This window comes from Bombina bombina, chromosome 6 (genome assembly GCF_027579735.1).
Source record: "Bombina bombina isolate aBomBom1 chromosome 6, aBomBom1.pri, whole genome shotgun sequence".
NCBI classification, from domain to species: Eukaryota; Metazoa; Chordata; class Amphibia; order Anura; family Bombinatoridae; genus Bombina; species Bombina bombina.
In genome coordinates this window covers 148,645,242-148,665,235 of record NC_069504.1, presented here as the reverse complement: position 1 = coordinate 148,665,235, position 19,994 = coordinate 148,645,242, and the positions used below count along the sequence as shown (strand labels likewise).

Sequence of the window (19,994 nt, the reverse complement as noted above, 5' to 3'; positions counted from 1 at the left end):
AATGTTCCCTATAGACGCTACCAAACGAGACTTATGGCAGACGGTCCCTAAGGTGGAGGGAGCAGTTTCTACTTTAGCCAAGCGTACCACTATCCCGGTGGAGGATAGCTGTGCTTTCTCAGATCCAATGGATAAAAAATTAGAGGGTTACCTTAAGAAAATGTTTGTTCAACAAGGTTTTATATTGCAGCCTCTTGCATGCATTGCGCCTGTCACGGCTGCAGCGGCATTCTGGTTTGAGTCTCTGGAAGAGGCGATTCGCACAGCACCATTGGATGAGACTTTGAGCAAAGTTAGAACGCTTAAACTAGCTAATGCGTTTGTTTCAGATGCCGTAGTGCATTTAACCAAACTTACGGCTAAAAATTCCGGATTCGCCATACAGGCGCGTAGGGCGCTATGGCTTAAATCCTGGTCAGCAGATGTAACTTCTAAGTCTAAACTACTTAACATTCCCTTCAAAGGGCAGACCTTATTCGGGCCCGGCTTGAAGGAAATTATTGCTGACATTACGGGAGGTAAGGGCCACACCCTTCCTCAGGACAGGGCCAACTCAAAGGCCAAACAGTCTAATTTTCGTGCCTTTCGTAACTTCAAGGCAGGAGCAGCATCAACTTCCTCCGCTCCAAAACAGGAAGGAACTACTGCTCGTTACAGACAGGGTTGGAAAGGCAACCAGTCATGGAACAAGGGCAAGCAGGCCACAAAGCCTACTTCTGCCCCTAAGACAGCATGAAGACAGGGCCCCATCTCCGGAGACGGATCTAGTGGGGGGCAGACTTTCTCTCTTCGCCCAGGCTTGGGCAAGAGATGTACAGGATCCCTGGACATTGGAGATTGTATCTCAGGGATACCTTCTGGATTTCAAAACTTCTCCTCCATAAGGGAGGTTTCATCTGTCAAGGTTATCAACAAACCTAGTAAAGAAAGAGGCATTTCTACAATGTGTACAAGACCTCTTAGTGATGGGAGTGATCCACCCAGTTCCGCGAACGGAACAAGGGCAAGGGTTTTACTCAAATCTGTTTGTGGTTCCCAAAAAAGAGGGAACATTCAGACCAATCTTAGACTTAAAAATCTTAAACAAATTCCTAAGGGTTCCATCGTTCAAGATGGAAACCATTCGGACCATCCTACCCATGATCCAAGAGGGTCAACATATGACCACAGTGGACTTAAAGGATACCTACCTTCACATACCGATTCACAAGGATCATTATCGGTACCTAAGGTTTGCTTTTCTAGACAGGCATTACCAGTTTGTAGCTCTTCCCTTCGGGTTAGCTACGGCCCAGAGAATTTTTACGAAGGTTCTGGGCTCACTTCTGGTGGTACTAAGACCACGAGGCATAGCGGTGGCTCCGTACCTAGACGACATTCTGATACAAGCGTCAAGTTTTCAAAATGCAAAGTCTCATACAGAGATAGTTCTAGCATTTCTGAGGTTGCATGGGTGGAAAGTGAACGTGGAAAAGAGTTCTCTGTTACCACTCACAAGGGTTCCTTTTCTAGGGACTCTTATAGATTCTGTAGAGATGAAGATTTACCTGACGGAGTCCAGGTTATCAAAGATTCTCAATGCTTGCCGTGTCCTTCACTCCATTCCAAGCCCATCAGTAGCTCAGTGCATGGAAGTAATCGGCTTAATGGTCGCGGCAATGGACATAGTGCCATTTGCGCGCCTGCATCTCAGACCGCTGCAACTATGCATGCTAAGTCAATGGAACGGGGATTACTCAGATCTGTCCCCTTTGCTAAATCTGGACCAGGAGACCAGAGATTCTCTTCTCTGGTGGTTGTCTCGGGTTCATCTGTCCAAAGGAATGACCTTTCGCAGACCAGATTGGACGATTGTAACAACAGATGCCAGCCTACTAGGCTGGGGAGCAGTCTGGAATTCCCTGAAGGCTCAGGGATCGTGGACTCAGGAGGAGAAACTCCTCCCAATAAACATTCTAGAATTAAGAGCAATATTCAATGCTCTTCTAGCTTGGCCTCAGTTAGCAACACTGAGGTTCATCAGATTTCAGTTGGACAACATCACGACTGTGGCTTACATCAATCATCAAGGGGGAACCAGGAGTTCCCTAGCGATGTTGGAAGTCTCGAAGATAATTTGCTGGGCAGAGTCTCACTCTTGCCACCTGTCAGCGATCTACATCCCAGGCATGGAGAACTGGGAGGCGGATTTTCTAAGTCGCCAGACTTTTCATCCGGGGGAGTGGGAACTTCACCCGGAGGTATTTGCTCAACTGGTTCATCGTTGGGTCAAACCGGATCTGGATCTCATGGCATCTCGCCAGAACGCCAAGCTTCCTTGTTACGGATCCAGGTCCAGGGACCCGGGAGCGGTGCTGGTAGATGCACTAGCAGCCCCTTGGGTTTTCAACATAGCTTATGTGTTTCCACCTTTTCCGTTGCTACCTCGACTGATTGCCAGGATCAAACAGGAGAGAGCATTGGTGATTCTGATAGCGCCTGCATGGCCACGCAGGACCTGGTATGCAGACCTAGTGGACATGTCGTCCTGTCCACCATGGTCTCTACCCCTGAGGCAGGACCTTCTAATTCAGGGTCCTTTCAACCATCCAAACCTAATTTCTCTGAGGCTGACTGCTTGGAAATTGAAAGCTTGATTCTATCAAAGTGTGGGTTTTCGGATTCGGTTATTGATACATTAATACAGGCTCGGAAACCTGTTACCAGAAAAATTTACCATAAGATATGGCGTAAATATTTATATTGGTGTGAATCCAAGAGTTACTCATGGAGTAAGGTTAGGATTCCTAGGATATTGTCCTTTCTACAAGAGGGTTTAGAAAAGGGCTTATCCGCTAGTTCACTAAAGGGACAGATTTCTGCTCTGTCTATTCTTTTACACAAGCGTCTGGCAGAAAATCCAGACGTCCAGGCTTTTTGTCAGGCTTTGGCTAGAATTAAACCTGTATTTAAAACTGTTGCTCCTCCTTGGAGCTTAAACTTGGTTCTTAAAGTTCTGCAGGGTGTTCCGTTTGAACCCCTTCATTCCATTGATATTAAACTTTTATCTTGGAAAGTTCTGTTTTTGATGGCTATTTCCTCGGCTCGAAGAGTCTCTGAGTTATCTGCCTTACATTGTGATTCCCCTTATCTGATCTTTCATTCAGACAAGGTAGTCCTGCGTACTAAACCTGGGTTTTTACCTAAGGTTGTTTCTAACAGGAATATCAATCAAGAGATTGTTGTTCCATCATTATGTCCTAATCCTTCTTCAAAGAAGGAACGTCTTTTGCATAATCTAGACGTAGTCCTTGCCCTGAAGTTTTACTTACAGGCAACTAAAGATTTTCGGCAAACTTCTTCTTTGTTTGTCGTTTACTCTGGACAGAGGAGAGGTCAAAAGGCTTCGGCTACCTCTCTCTCTTTTTGGCTTCGTAGCATAATACGTTTAGCCTATGAGACTGCTGGTCAGCAGCCTCCTGAACGAATTACAGCTCATTCCACTAGAGCTGTGGCTTCCACTTGGGCCTTTAAGAATGAGGCCTCTGTTGAACAGATTTGCAAGGCTGCAACTTGGTCTTCACTTCATACTTTTTCCAAATTTTCCAAATTTGATACTTTTGCTTCTTCGGAGGCTGTTTTTTGGGAGAAAGGTTCTACAGGCAGTGGTTCCTTCTGTTTAAAGTTCCTGCCTTGTCCCTCCCATCATCCGTGTACTTTAGCTTTGGTATTGGTATCCCATAAGTAATGGATGACCCGTGGACTGAACACACTTAACAAGAGAAAACATAATTTATGCTTACCTGATAAATTTATTTCTCTTGTAGTGTGTTCAGTCCACGGCCCGCCCTGTCTTTTTGAGGCAGGTTCTAAATTTTAAATTATAAACTCCAGTCACCACTGCACCCTATAGTTTCTCCTTTCTCGTCTTGTTTCGGTCGAATGACTGGATATGACATGTGAGGGGAGGAGCTATATAGCAGCTCTGCTTGGGTGATCCTCTTGCAACTTCCTGTTGGGAAGGAGAATATATCCCATAAGTAATGGATGACCCGTGGACTGAACACACTACAAGAGAAATAAATTTATCAGGTAAGCATAAATTATGTTTTTATTAAAATAGATTACATTAATTTGAGACCTACAAGCGCAGAAAATTAACCACAAATGTAGGTGCAAATATAAATGTAAGTATAATCTAGTAGCTCAAAGAATCAAGACAAAATAAAAAAATAAAAAAAAATAAAAAAGAATCAATAAAGGTTCCGGTTACAATAGATACATTTAATCAAAATTCAATTTGTTCATATATTAATAAATAACGTTAAACTATACCGCAATTAATATACAGTTTTAATACATATAATGTTTCATTTAGGTCGACCTATTACAATAAATATCTATACAATAAATAAAAAACAAAAGATAAAAACAATAGTCACAACACAATGTATCTAAAACCTGATTAATAATGCCTGAACAGGGCTGTAACGACGGTTAATATCACTACAGATTGTCCCAAAAATGTGTACAAAACTTACAGTCTGAAGACCGTTAAACTAGAATCCACCCCTACATGCGGGCTGTATGGCCTTATCAGAAGCCGTGGGTGATGAATAAACAGTCTGTAAATAAAATCGGCGTATATCCGGTGAAAGTCCCAAACAAGTCTTTGTATGAGTATACAGGAACTCCGATATTGAAGTCCAGAGACTTGATGACAGTGTACTCCTACAGAAGGAGAGTTCTTTTAATGCAATATCAGGATTATGTATTTCAAAAGTATATCTGTACTCACATCTCAATATAAGAAAATCGGCATCAGGTTTAACAGTGCACCGATCGTGCCGTGTACCTCCCACAGGTGAAATTCTCAGGTAACACATGGAAGTACTTTAAGTTCAACAGGATTCGGCTAGAAACCCAGTGAATAAACAGCAGTTCTATTTTACGGGTTAGAATTGTCAAAGCAAAACTACAAACCAAGACCCGCCTAAGTGGTCACACTGCTGTATCACCGTTAAGGGTTATTTCGCCAGAATCCGTGATTACAGTATAAATGCTCCCTCAACAAGGAGCTGCAGTACGAGCAACGCGTTTCAAAACCGTAGTTTCTTTTCCAGCTCATAACAGGTAAACCTACCTACCTCCTTTTAAACCAGATCACCAATTTCTATTGATTAAATCTCGCCTGTGATTAATTAAAGGGACATCCCACGATACATGTTTTCCCCTATCCTCATGCAGCGTTCTTAATATAATATCACAGATAGGATTAACATTACAAGAATACACATCCAGATTTGATTACAGAAAGAGAAAGTTGGTTAAACATATTTAAATACAATGTAATACGCAAAAATAAATACATAGGTAAAATCTATACACATTTCATAACAAAAAAAACATATTTGACCGCAAACAGATAATATCCAAAAATCCGGCACCTTTAGAAAAAAATCTACTGCTGCTATACCCAGATCATGTTTAATACAGGTATATAATGCTGATACATCACAAGTGGCAAGAAGAAAATTCTCTTCCCATTTTATATTTTCTAGAATCCAAAGGACATAAGTAGAATCCTTAAGATAACTAGGCAATGCTTTCACATGATCCTGCAGATATAGGTCTATGTACTCTGACAAATTTGAAGTTATTGAATCCATTCCGGAGACCATATGTCTTCCAGGGGGATTTGATGTACTTTTATGAATTTTTGGTAAACAGTACATAAGTGGAATCTTTGGTTCTTTAGGAAGCAAATAACCCATCTCCTTATAATTTAGGATACCAAGGTCTCCAGCTTTTTTTTTACAAGATCTGTTAATTCATTTAAAAAATCATTTGTTGGATTCTTAGTTAAAATTCTATGTGTCCCTGTCGTTTAGAAGTTGATTGCACATATTGAGGTAATCTTCCCTGTTCATTAGGACTATCCCTCCCCCTTTGTCTGCCGGCTTCACCACCACCTTATTGTTATCTTCCAAATCTTTAATTTCAGATAATTGGGCCTTAGTTATATTTTACCTCTTATTCTTATTTCTATCGAATTTGAGATTCTGTATATCATTTGTGATTCATTTTTCAAAGGTTTCTACAGACCCACCTTTTATATATTTGAGATAGAACTGGGATTTTTCTTTTAGATTAGTATGTTTAAATGGTGCTGTATTTCCTGCATCAGTTCTCTCAATACTACTTCTCAAGGATTTCTAAGGAACCATTTTTTCACTGTCAAGTTCCTTACAAACTTGTGTGCATCAATAAATGCATTGAACTTGTTAATTCTTTGTGTTGGTGCGAACGACAGTCCTCTATCCAATACTTCCTTTTGTTTAATAGACAATTCCACATCACTCAAATTAAAAATACTATTATTATCCTCAACTAAAACCTTTTTGTTTTTACGCTTCTGTGATCCGCTCCCTCTTCCTCCCCGTTTACGGAGGCCCTTCTTTTTCTCAGATTTACTTGAGGAGAGATTGGATTGTCTTCCCTCCAATTTTGATCTTTCTCTAAAAAATGAGTTTTACGAATCCCTTGACCACTTGTACTTGGTATAGGCTCCTCATTGGGTAGATAGTAATTGTCTTTCATATTTTTATCAGGAAACGTGAGGGGTTGGAACCTATTTCTCGTAGGGATTACTCTTGGGGATTCCCCATTTCTATAATCTTTATAGCCTGAACTATGATAGGACCTTATTTCCCATTTATTATCATTAGATGTATTGTGAGAATGTCCCCAACCATTCCCTTGTCTTTCATTTTGATAGAAAGTCTTTGCAGTATTTGGGGTAAATCTCCAACTATTATCTAATTGTCTATTGTTTCTCCAATTTTGATTTCTAAACCATGAGGTACCTCTATTTGATTCCCTATTATCATATTCATATTGTCTATTTCCTGAGTATTGATAATCTGACTGCCTGTTATTTGTTGGACCCCTATTGCTATAATCATACTATCTATACCCTATTTGTTTCAAATCTGATTGTTTAGTATCTAATTGTGATTGATTATTTTCTCTTGAGCGATAGTGCTCCCTGCCCCTATGATAATGCATTTGTTTATTAGTCGTGAATTTTGTATTACTACTAGGGCCACTCACAATTTGTTTTAATTTAGGATATGGAGGGGGTGCTCCCAGGGCCACAGTTAGTGATCCCAGATGATTTATTATTTGAATGGTCTGTAGTCCTAGGACTCAGGCTCCTATTGTGTCTCCAAGTATGCATAATATAACAATCATTATTAGGTTCATTTTTATATGTTGCATAATCATCCCTATCCCTTTTTAGTTTCTAACTTTTATTCATCAGAATCTCTTCCCTATTATTACTTAGGCGAGTTTTAATTTCTTGTTCCATATCACTAAATTCTTTACTTTCCTTAAAGGGGACAAGTTTATTATCTAGAATATTAATTTTGCAATTAATATCCTCTAATAGTTTAGATCTAAATTCTTTAATTAATTTCATTAATTTAATCGATGCTTCCTCTAGAATGTTTCTCATTTTGGTTTTAAATTCAGTATCATCACTCTTAAACGCTAATTCTTTCTTAAATTTCAGACCCCTAGGAACCTTTTCTTCCTTTATATATAGTCAGACCCCTAGGAACCTTTTCTTCCTTTATATATATATATATATATATATATATATATATATATATATATATATATATATATATATATATATATATATATATATATATATACACAAAAAAGCACAATCCAATTTATATTTCATTTCCAATCTTAGATAATGCTCTATTTCATAGATTCCAGGGTCTCTACATTTAGACTACCATTTTTAACCTTATCTTGAATGTTAGCCATAATGTCTTTATAAAAAACATTTCTCATATCTGATAGAACCGATTCTCTATCCATAATTGCTGCTGACAATCACAAAGAGAGAATAGAAGAGATACTAAAAAATATATAAAGTGGCCAGCGCCAAATAAATGATACTACACACTCCAACTAGAAAATAGGATTCTCTCAATAGACCTATAAAAAAATTTATAATAAAATTAAAAAGTACTAGGGAGCGCTCAAAAAGAGCTTAAGAGTATAGAAAATAGCAATTTTATTAAAATAGAAAATAGCAATTTTATTAAAATAGATTACATTAATTTGAGACCTACAAGCGCAGAAAATTAACCACAAATGTAGGTGCAAATATAAATGTAAGTATAAGCTAGTAGCTCAAAGAATCAAGACAAAATAAATAAATAAATAAATAAAAAAGGATCAATAAAGGTGCCGGTTACAATAAATACATTTAATCAAAATTCAATTTGTTCATATATTAATAAAAAACTTTAAACTATACCGCAATTAATATACAGTTTTAATACATATAATGTTTCATTTAGGTTGACCTATTACAATAAATATCTATACAATAAAAAAAAAACAAAAGATAAAAACAATAGTCACAACACTAACTTTAATGGTAAATATTATCTTCAAGAATGTGGTACGGCTATGGGGAACAGATTTGCCCCTAGTTATGCAAATCTTTTTATGGGTCTGTGGGAATTAATTTTTTTTCGACCCAACTGACCTGGGGGCAAATCTGGTCTCCTTTAAAATGATATCTTGATAATATGGAGAGGGACTAGGGATGAATTGGAATGGTTTTTCTCGAGGATGAATTCGAATGACCAAAATCTGAAATTCACATACGAAATAAGTGACACTAGTATAATTTTTTTGGATCTTAAGATTAATGTAGAGGATGGCAAAATAATAACTAAAACTCACTTTAAACAAGTCGATGCGAATGGCTATATACACGCAGAGAGTTGCCATTTGGAAAAATGGAAAAAGAACATCCCAAAAAGTCAGTTCTTGCGCATTAGAAAAATTTGTACGAATGATATAGATTTCATTGATCAGTCAGAAATAAAGGGTATGAACCAGATTTAATAGAATCCTCCAGGATTGAAGCATTGGGAATAAATAGAGCTAATTTACTGGTTCAAAATAAAAGTACAAATAAAAATAACTCCAAAGATATGGAGGTATTATTAAGTATTACATTTATTACTCAGTACAATGAGGATAGTAAAAAATTAGAGAAAATTCTAAGAAAACATTGGCATGTTCTTATTTCTGATGAGATATTGGGTCCAGTGTTGCCAAAAGTCCCTAAGGTTGTATATAGAAAATGCAGAAATCTTAAGACACGGTTAGCTCCTACTGAATTAAAAAAGGAAGGGAAGGATACTAATAATGAGTGGGATTTAAGAGGAAATAAGATCACAGGTTTTTTTTCCCTGTTTAAGCTGTAAAGCTTGTAAACACTCAAAAAAATGCAAAACTTTTAAATCAAGTGTTTCTAATAAGGAATATAAAATCAATGATATTTATAGGTGTACAGACTCTAATGTAGTCTATCTTTTAGAATGTTTATGTGGGGCCCAATATGTAGGGGAATCGACAAGGGCCGTAAAAGATAGGATAAGAGAACACATAAACTCTATTGAGTATATGGATTCAGATAGAAACAAAGAATTACCTGTACCTAAACATTTAAAAAAATGCAATAATGGGAATACTAAATACTTGTCTTACACCATAATAGATAAGGTGAAACCAAATTGGAGAGGGTGCAATATACAAAAATACATTTTAAAATTAGAAGCCAAATGGATTTTCGAATTAAGAACACTGATGCCATATGGTCTAAATTTGGATTTTGATTTAGGCTGTTTTTTATAGAGTGTTTTATAGACTTTTTTTAATAGAGTTCTGTAAAATTTAATTTTCCTATATAGATTTGTTTATAGCTTCCTGGGTCGTGAGAATTTCTTTGTATAAAGTCAGATCTTATTTATGGTTCTTTATATATTGTGTCTTTTACCTAACCCTGCCTTTTATGGTTTTACATATTTTATGCAGTCTTATTTATATGGCCGTTTTTTATAGAGACCAATTGTGTGTAAAATTCTCTTTAAGATTTTTTGTGTGTTAAGTTCTCTTTAAGATTTTTTTATGTAGTTATATGGTTTTTAGAGGTGTATGTTAATGAAGTTTTATATAAATATATTTAAATATAAAAATTACTTATTAATACTACTTGGGCTTAGGTGATTATTCCCACATATTAAGAAAAAGATCAGTGAATTTTATATTTTATATTAATTTGCGGCTAGATTTAGAGTTTTGTCTGTAACGACCCGCGTAGCTAACGCTGTTTTTTTTTCCCCCCGCACCTTTTAAATACCGCTGGTATTTAGAGTTCACAGAATGGCTGCGTTAGGCTCCAAAAAAGGAGCGTAGAGCATAATTTACCGCCACTGCAACTCTCAATACCAGCGGTGCTTACGGACGCGGCCAGCTTAAAAAAACGTGCTCGTGCACGATTCCCCCATAGGAAACAATCGGGCAGTTTGAGCTGAAAAAAAAACCTAACACCTGCAAAAAAGCAGCGTTCAGCTCCTAACGCAGCCCCATTGTTTCCTATGGGGAAACACTTCCTAAGTCTGCACCTAACACCCTAACATGTACCCCGAGTCTAAACACCCCTAACCTTACACTTATTAACCCCTAATCTGCTGCCCCCGCTATCGCTGACCCCTGCATATTATTTTTAACATCTAATCTGCCGCTCCGTACACCGCCGTAACCTACTTTATCCCTATGTACCCCTAATCTGCTGCCCCTAACACCGCCGACCCCTACATAATATTTATTAACCCCTAATCTGCCCCCCACAACGTCGCTGCCAGCTACCTACAATAATTAACCCCTAATCTGCCGACCGGACCTCACCGCTACTATAATAAAGTTATTAACCCCTAATCCGCTTCACTCCCGCCTCAAAAACCCTATAATAAATAGTATTAACCCCTAATCTGCCCTCCCTAACATTGCCGACACCTAATTTCAAGTATTAACCCCTAATCTACCGACCGGACCTCGCTGCTACCCCTAAAGCTAAGTCTAACCCTAACACCCCCCTAAGTTAAATATAATTTTTATCTAACGAAATAAATTAACTCTTATTAAATAAATTATTCCTATTTAAAGCTAAATACTTACCTGTAAAATAAACCCTAATATAGCTACAATATAACTAATAATTATATTGTAGCTATTTTAGGATAATATTTATTTTACAGGCAACTTTGTAATTATTTTAACCAGGTGCAATAGCTATTAAATAGTTAATAACTATTTAATAGCTACCTAGTTAAAATAATTACAAAATTACCTGTAAAATAAATCCTAACCTAAGTTACAATTAAACCTAACACTACACTATCAATAAATTAATTACATAAAATACCTACAAATAAATACAATTAAATAAACTAACTAAAGTACAAAAAATAAAAAAAGAACTAAGTTACAAAAAATAAAAAAATAATTTACAAACATTAGAAAAATATTACAACAATTTTAAGCTAATTACACCTACTCTAAGCCCCCTAATAAAATAACAAAGCCCCCCAAAATAAAAAAATGCCCTACCCTATTCTAAAATAAAAATTGAAAAGCTCTTTTACCTTACCAGCCCTTAAAAGGGCCTTTTGCGGGGCATGCCCCAAAGAAAACAGCTCTTTTGCCTATATAAAAAAACATACAATACCCCCCCCCAACATTACAACCCACCACCCACATACCCCTAATCTAACCCAAACCCCCCTTAAATAAACCTAACACTAAGCCCCTGAAGATCATTCTACCTTATCTTCACCACGCCGGGTATCACCGATCGGTCCAGGCTCTGAAGTCTTCATCCAAGCCCAAGCGGGGGCTGAAGAGGTCCATGATCCGGCTGAAGTCTTCTATCAAGTGGCATCTTCAATCTTCTTTCTTCCGGATCCATCTTCATCCCGCTGACGCGGAACATCCTTCTTCACCGACGAATGACGGTTCCTTTAAGGGACGTCATCCAAGATGGCGTCCCTCGAATTCCGATTGGCTCATAGGATTCTATCAGCCAATCGGAATTAAGGTAGGAAAATTCTGATTGGCTGATGAAATCAGCCAATCAGATTCAAGTTCAATCCGATTGGCTGATTGGATCAAAGAAGAAGAAAGAAGATTGAAGATGCCGCTTGGATCAGGACTTCAGCCGGATCATGGACATCTTCAGCCCCCGCTTGGGCCAAGACTTCAGCCGGATCATGGACATCTTCAGCCCCCGCTTGGGCCAAGACTTCAGCCGGATGATGGACATCTTCAGCCCCCGCTTGGGCTTGGATGAAGACTTCGGAGCCTGGACCGATCGGTGATACCCGGCGTTGTGAAGATAAGGTAGGATGATCTTCAGGGGCTTAGTGTTAGGTTTATTTAAGGGGGGTTTGGGTTAGATTAGGGGTATGTGGGTGGTGGGTTGTAATGTTGGGGGGGGGGTATTGTATGTTTTTTTTTACAGGCAAAAGAGCTTTTTTCTTTGGGGCATACCCCGCAAAAGGCCCTTTTAAGGGCTGGTAAAGTAAAAGAGCTTTTCAATTTTTATTTTAGAATAGGGTAGGGCATTTTTTTATTTTGGGGGGCTTTGTTATTTTATTAGGGGGCTTAGAGTAGGTGTAATTAGCTTAAAATTGTTGTAATATTTTTCTAATGTTTGTAAATTATTTTTGTAACTTAGTTCTTTTTTTATTTTGTGTACTTTAGTTAGTTTATTTAATTGTATTTATTTGTAGGTATTTTATTTAATTAATTTATTGATAGTGTAGTGTTAGGTTTAATTGTAGATAATTGTAGGTATTTTATTTAATTAATTTATTGATAGTGTAGTGTTAGGTTTAATTGTAACTTAGGTTAGGATTTATTTTACAGGTAATTTTGTTATTATTTTAACTAGGTAGCTATTAAATAGTTATTAACTATTTAATAGCTATTGTACCTGGTTAAAATAATTACAAAGTTGCCTGTAAAATAAATATTAATCCTAAAATAGCTACAATGTAATTATAATTTAGATTGTAGCTATATTAGGGTTTATTTTACAAGTAAGTATTTAGCTTTAAATAGGAATAATTTATTTAATAAGAGTTAATTTATTTCGTTAGATAAAAATTATATTTAACTTAGAGGGGTGTTAGTGTTAGGGTTAGACTTAGCTTTAGGGGTTAATACATTTATTAGAGTAGCGGCAAGGTCCGGTCAGCAGATTAGGGGTTAATACTTGAAGTTAGGTGTCGGTGATGTTAGGGAGGGCAGATTAGGGGTTAATACTATTTATTATAGGGTTATTGAGGCGGGAGTGAGGCGGATTAGGGGTTAATACATTTATTATAGTAGCGGTGAGGTCCGGTCGGCAGATTAGGGGTTAATAATTGTAGGTAGGTGGTGGCGACGTTGGGGGCGGCAGATTAGGGGTTAATAAATATAATATAGGGGTCGGCGGTGTTAGGGGCAGCAGATTAGGGGTACATAAGGATAACGTAGGTGGCGGCGGTGTGCGGTCGGCAGATTAGGGGTTAAAAAAATTTAATAGAGTGGCGGCGATGTGGGGGGGCCTCGGTTTAGGGGTGCATAGGTAGTTTATGGGTGTTAGTGTACTGTAGAGCAGCGATTTTTAACCTTTTTTTTGCCGTGGCACACTTTTTTACATTAAAAAATCCTGTGGCACACCACCATTCCAAAATTTTTAAAAAATCACACATTGTAGCCTAATATATATATATATATATATACACATACATACACACAAACACATACTGTATGTATTGTGCTGTTATGCCATGCCTCCTACAAACTACCCCTGCACTGGGAGTAAAAAACAAGCAAAGTTTAAAAAATATGTCACACTGTTGTCAGTCTGCCGCGGCACACCTGAGGATCTCTCACGGCACACTAGTGTGCCACGGCACACTGGTTGAAAAACACTGCTGTAGAGCACAGTAGTTAAGAGCTTTATGAACTGGCGTTAGCCCAGAAAGCTCTTAACTCCTGTTTTTTTTCTGCGGCTGGAGTTTTGTCGTTAGATTTCTAACGCTCACTTCAGCCAAGACTCTAAATACCGGCGTTAGAAAGATCCCATTGAAAAGATAGGATACGCAAATGGCGTAGGGTGATCTGAGGTATGGAAAAGTCGCGGCTGGAAAGTGAGCGTTAGACCCTTACCTACACGACTCTAAATACCAGCGGTAGCCAAAAACCAGCGTTAGGAGCCTCTAACGCTGGTTTTGACGGCTAACGCAGAACTCTAAATCTAGGCGTTGGCTCTTTTAATGTTTATATGAAATATTAAGGATTTTATTTCAATTTATTTATTGGTTGTTTTAATGATATTACCAGATTTTTGGATGTTATCTGTTTGCGGTCAAATATGTTTTTTGCTATGAAATGTGTATAGATTTTACCTATGTATTTATTTTTGCGTATTACATTGTATTTAAATATGTTTAACCAACTTTCTCTTTCTGTAATCAAATCTGGATGTGTATTCTTGTAATGTTAATCCTATTTGTGATATTATATTAAGAACGCTGCATGAGGATAGGGGAAAACATGTATCGTGGGATGTCCCTTTAGTTAATCACAGGCGAGATTTAACCAATAGAAATGCGTTGCTCGTACTGCAGCTCCTTGTTGAGGGAGCATTTACACTGTAATCACGGATTCTGGCGAAATAACCCTTAACGGTGATACAGCAGTGTGACCACTTAGGCGGGTCTTGGTTTGTAGTTTTGCTTTGACAATTCTAACCCGTAAAATAGAACTGCTTTTTATTCACTGGGTTTCTAGCCGAATCCTGTTGAACTTAACTCTAAAGTACTTCCGTGTGTTACCTGAGAATTTCACCTGTGGGAGGTACACGGCACGATCAGTGCACTGTTAAACCTGATGCCGATTTTCTTATATTGAGATGTGAGTACAGATATACTTTTGAAATACATAATCCTGATATTGCATTAAAAGAACTCTCCTTCTGTAGTACACTGTCATCTTTTATCAAGTCTCTGGATTTCAATATCGGAGTTCCTGTATACTCTTACAAAGACTTGTTTGGGACTTTCACCGGATATACGCCGATTTTATTTACAGACAGATGTTTATTCATCACCCATGGCTTCTGATACGGCCATACAGCCCACATGTAGGGGTGGATTCTAGTTTAACGGTCTTCAGACTATAAGTTTTGTACACACATTTTTGGGACAATCTGTAGTGATATTAACCAGTCGTTACAGCCCTGTTCAGGCATTATTAATCTGGTTTTAGATACATTGTGTTGTGACTATTGTTTTTATCTTTTGTTTTTTATTTATTGTATAGATATTTATTGTAATAGGTCGACCTAAATGAAACATTATATGTATTAAAACTGTATATTAATTGCGGTATAGTTTAACGTTATTTATTAATATATGAACAAATTGAATTTTGATTAAATGTATCTATTGTAACCGGCACCTTTATTGATCCTTTTTTATTTTTTTTTATTTATTTATTTTGTCTTGATTCTTTGAGCTACTAGATTATACTTACATTTATATTTGCACCTACATTTGTGGTTAATTTTCTGCGCTTGTTGGTCTCAAATTAATGTAATCTATTTTAATAAAATTGCTATTTTCTATTTTAATAAAATTGCTATTTTCTATTTTAATAAAATTTCTATTTTCTATACTCTTAAGCTCTTTTTGAGCGCTCCCCAGTACTTTTTAATTTTTTTTATAGGTCTATTGAGAGAATCCTATTTTCTAGTTGGAGTGTGTAGTATCATTTATTTGGCGCTGGTCACTTTATATATTTTTTGATTCAGATGTGCAATCCTTTTTCAGGCCTTGGTCAGAATCAGGCCTGTGTTCAAGCCAGTTACTCCTCCATGGAGTCTTAATTTGGTTCTAAGAGTTCTTCAAGGGGCTCCGTTTAAGCCTATGCATTCCTTAGATATTAAGTTGTTATCTTGGAAAGTTTTATTTCTTGTTGCTATTTCTTCTGCTCACAAAGTATCAGAGCTCTCGGTATTGCAGTACGAATATATATTATATTATATATTATATTTCATTCAGATAAGGTAGTTTTACGTACTAAATTAGAATTTCTTCCTAACGTTCTTTCTGATCGGAACATTAATCAGGAGATTGTTGTTCCTTCCTTGTGTCCTAATCCTACTTCTCAGAAGGAACGGCTTCTGCACAATTTGGACGTGGTCCGTGCCTTAAGATTTTACCTGCAGGCGACTAAGGATTTTCGTCAGTCTTCTGTCTTCTGTGTGGTTTTCTCGGGAAAACATAAGGGACAGAAAGCTACGGCTACTTGTCTTTCTGTTTGACTGAAGCGTATCATACGTTTTGCATATGAGACTGCTGGACAGCAGCCTCCAGAGAGAGTTACGGCTCATTCCACGAGGGCTATTGCTTCCTCATGGGCATTCAAAAATGAAGCTTCTGTGGAACATATTTGCAAGGCTGCAACTTTGTCCTCTTTTCACACTTTTTTTAAAATTCTACAAATTTGACACTTTTGCCTCGGCTGAGGCCGCTTTTGGGAGAAAGGTTCTTCAAGCAGTGGTGCCTTCCGTTTAGGTTTCCTGTCTTGTCCCTCCCGTATCATCTGTGTACTCTAGCTTGGGTATTGATTCCCAATAGTAATTAAGATGATCCGTGGACTCATGTCATTAAAAAGAAAAAAAAATGTATGCTTACCTGATACATTTATATCTTCTTTTTTTTTACACGATGAGTCCACGGCCAGCCCTGTTTTTATAGACAGTTTTTTTTTATAAACTTCAGACACCTCTGCACCTTGTTACTTCCTTTCTCTCCTTGGGTTGGGAGGGAAGGGAGGTGATATTTAACAGCTTTGCTGTGGTGCTCTTTGCCGCCTCCTGCAGGGCAGGAGTGGTATTCCAATAGTAATTAAGATGATCCGTGCACTCATCGTGTCAAAAAAGAAATAAATGTATCCGGTAAGCAAACATTTTCTTTTTCTTGGTATCCACTTTTGAAGGAGCAACAATGCACTACTGGGAGCTAGCTGAACAGATCAGGTGAGCCAAAGACTAGAGGCACATAGGTGCAGCCTCCAATCAGCAGCCAGCTCCCAGATCCCGAGCCTGCCTAGGTATGCTTTTTAAAAAGAATAATAAGTGAACTAAGCAAATTACATAATAGAAGTAAAATAGCTGTTTAAAATTGCATGCTCCATCTGAATCATGAAAGTTTAATTTTGACTTTTCTGTCACTTTAAATTACCTTCTCAATCAACTAACCTAGTGACTTTGCCAGTCACCTTAGATAAAGATAATTACACTTTGTTTGTTTGGCTAATAATTTGTAGGTGCTGTTTATAGATTATTTTTTTGCAGTAAAGTTTTTACAGAATCATATATGTGCACATATTGTTTTTGCATCATTGGTCCATATTTTACACTGATTCTGTTTTGTATTTTACAGATCGTGGAGGTAGTTTTAGGTATTTCCGTAATGTTTGCGGGCCTTATTGCTTTAAACATTGGTGTCCTGGTAAACAGCCCTTATTTATATCTGTCAATCTTTTGGATGTTAGCCGCTGTAAGTATAACACATTACATTTCTAGTCATGGAATTGTGAAATACAGCACATTATATTAATTTGCATTGCTGTCTTATTAACACATATCAGATAAACACACAGGGACATGTATCATCCTCTGGGATTTCAATATTCCCAGCTAAGGAACCTATTGGCCTGGGTTTTGGGGCATTTAACATTGAACAAGCAAGTGCTTTTGTAGCCCTGTCCCCTGGTCTCGCACAGGGTTCTTTTACAGGGTCTTGCACAGGCAATTGCACAAGAACAGGGCTTGCCAGTTATATCAAATAACTCAATCCAAGCTGATTTAAAGGGACATAATACTCATATGCTAAATCTCTTGAAACTGATACAGTATAACTGTAAAAAGCTGTCAGGAAAATATCACCTGAGCATCTCTATGTAAAAAAGGAAGATATTTTACCTCACAATCTCCTCAGCTCAGCAGAGTAAGTTCTGTGTAAAAAGTTATACTCAGCTGCTCCCAGCTGCAGGTAAACAAATTTAAAAAAATGAAGAAATGAACAGCAGCCAATCAGCATCAGCAGTGCTGAGGTCATGAACACTTACTGTGATCGCATGAGATTTGACTTAACTCTCATGAGATTTCATAGTAAGCTTCCTTTACCTGATTGGTGAAATAATATGAGAGTGCACGATGCTAGTCCCTTCAGATGTCCCAGGACAAACACACCAAAATGCTGCTTAGAAATCCTTTACAATGGGAGGTGGCTACTGAGGAACTTTTGAGGTAAAATATCTTTCTTTTTTACATAGAGATGATCAGGTGATATTTTCTAAACAGCTTTTTACAGCTATGCTGCATCACTTTCAAGTGTTTAAACATTTGGGTATTATGGCCCTTTAACTTTAATTTGTTTTTAAACTCTGAGGTGGCAGAGATAGTAAGAAGCAATGCTCTTATGAGCCTGCACCATTATGGCTCTAAGCTGCTTCTACAGATTAATAAATGGAGTCTATTATATCACAGGGCTAATATATTTTAATGTTTAGTACTTTTTGATGTATTTTTTTGACATACCATATACAGAATATAAATATATATATATATATATATATATATATATATATATATATATATATATATATATATATATATATATATATACAGTATCTCACAAAAGTGAGTACACCCCTCACATTTTTGTAAATATTTTATTATATCTTTTCATGTGACAACACTGAAGAAATGACACTTTGCTACAATGTAAAGTAGTGAGTGTACAGCCTGTATAACAGTGTAAATTTGCTGTCCCCTCAAAATAACTCAACACACAGTCATTAATGTCTAAACTGTTGGCAACAAAAGTGAGTACACCCCTAAGTGGAAATTGCCCAATTAGCCATTTTTCCTCCCTGGTGTCATGTGACTCATTAGTGTTACAAGGTCTCAGGTGTGAATGGGGAGTAGGTGTGTTAAATTTGGTGTTATCGCTCTCACACTCTCTCATACTGGTCACTGGAAGTTCTACATGGCACCTCATGGCAAAAAAACTCTCTGAGAATCTGAAAAAAAGAATTGTTGCTCTACATAAAGATGGCCTAGGATATAAGAAGATTGACAAGACCCTGAAACTGAGCTGCAGCACGGTGGGCAAGACCATACAGTGGTTTTACAGGACAGGTTCCACTCAGAAGAAGTGCACATGCTCAGCGTCATATCCAGAGGTTGTTTTTGGGAAATAGACGTATGAGTGATGCCAGCATTGCTGCAGAGGTCGAAGGGGTGGGGGGTCAGCCTGTCAGTGTTCAGACCATATCCCGCACATTGCATCAAATTGGTCTGCATGACTGTCGTCCCAGAAGGAGGCCCCTTCTAAAGATGATGCACAAGAAAGCCCGCAAACAGTTTGCTGAAGACAACCATGTCCTGTGGTCAGGGCCGCCACTAGAAATTTTGGGGCCCCTGACTTAACGATTGATCAGGGCCCCCCCCCTCCTTTGACATGTGCAATTTTTGTCCAAGTGACTAAAACGTATATGCACTTTATTCTTAAGTTTCTATTTAAACTTGGAAATGTTGTAAAGGTAGTAACATACACTGAAACTCACACATAAGGATTCACATATAGACACTCTAGCAAACACGCAAAGAAATTCAGACACAGACACCCAAACAGACACTCAGCACTTGTTTACATTGACCTGACAAGTAATGAGGTAAACTACAGTTTTGTAAAAAAAGGAGATTTAGAAAACAAAATATGGAGTTCTGATTATCTTTTTGTAAAGGAAGATGCCAACTAAATGATGACAACAGCATGCAGTGGCTGAAAGGAAGGGCCCTGAACTGCCTAAACAATAATTTAAAGGTTAAATGGTAGATTGGTGACTTCCGGAAAGGTCTCATTAGTCTCAAAGTCTGTAGAAAGATGTGAATAATCAGTAGTAAGGTCAAAATGTCCTAAAAAGGAACAGACAATAGACACACACACACACACACACAAACTCAAACTTGCACATACACCCAAGGAAACACCAACAGAGACAGCCTCCGA

The 19,994-nt window shown here is 37.6% G+C and overlaps 1 protein-coding gene across 1 annotated transcript in view; it reads left to right on the top strand.

Moving 5' to 3' along the window:
• MLC1 (modulator of VRAC current 1) overlaps window positions 1-19,994 on the top strand; it is a 188,060-nt gene that overhangs the window by 63,864 nt on the left and 104,202 nt on the right. Inside the window, exon 7 of the mRNA XM_053716632.1 lies at window positions 17,358-17,474. Coding sequence (XP_053572607.1) covers window positions 17,358-17,474 — 117 coding nt within the window. The remainder of the gene's footprint in view (window positions 1-17,357; window positions 17,475-19,994) is intronic.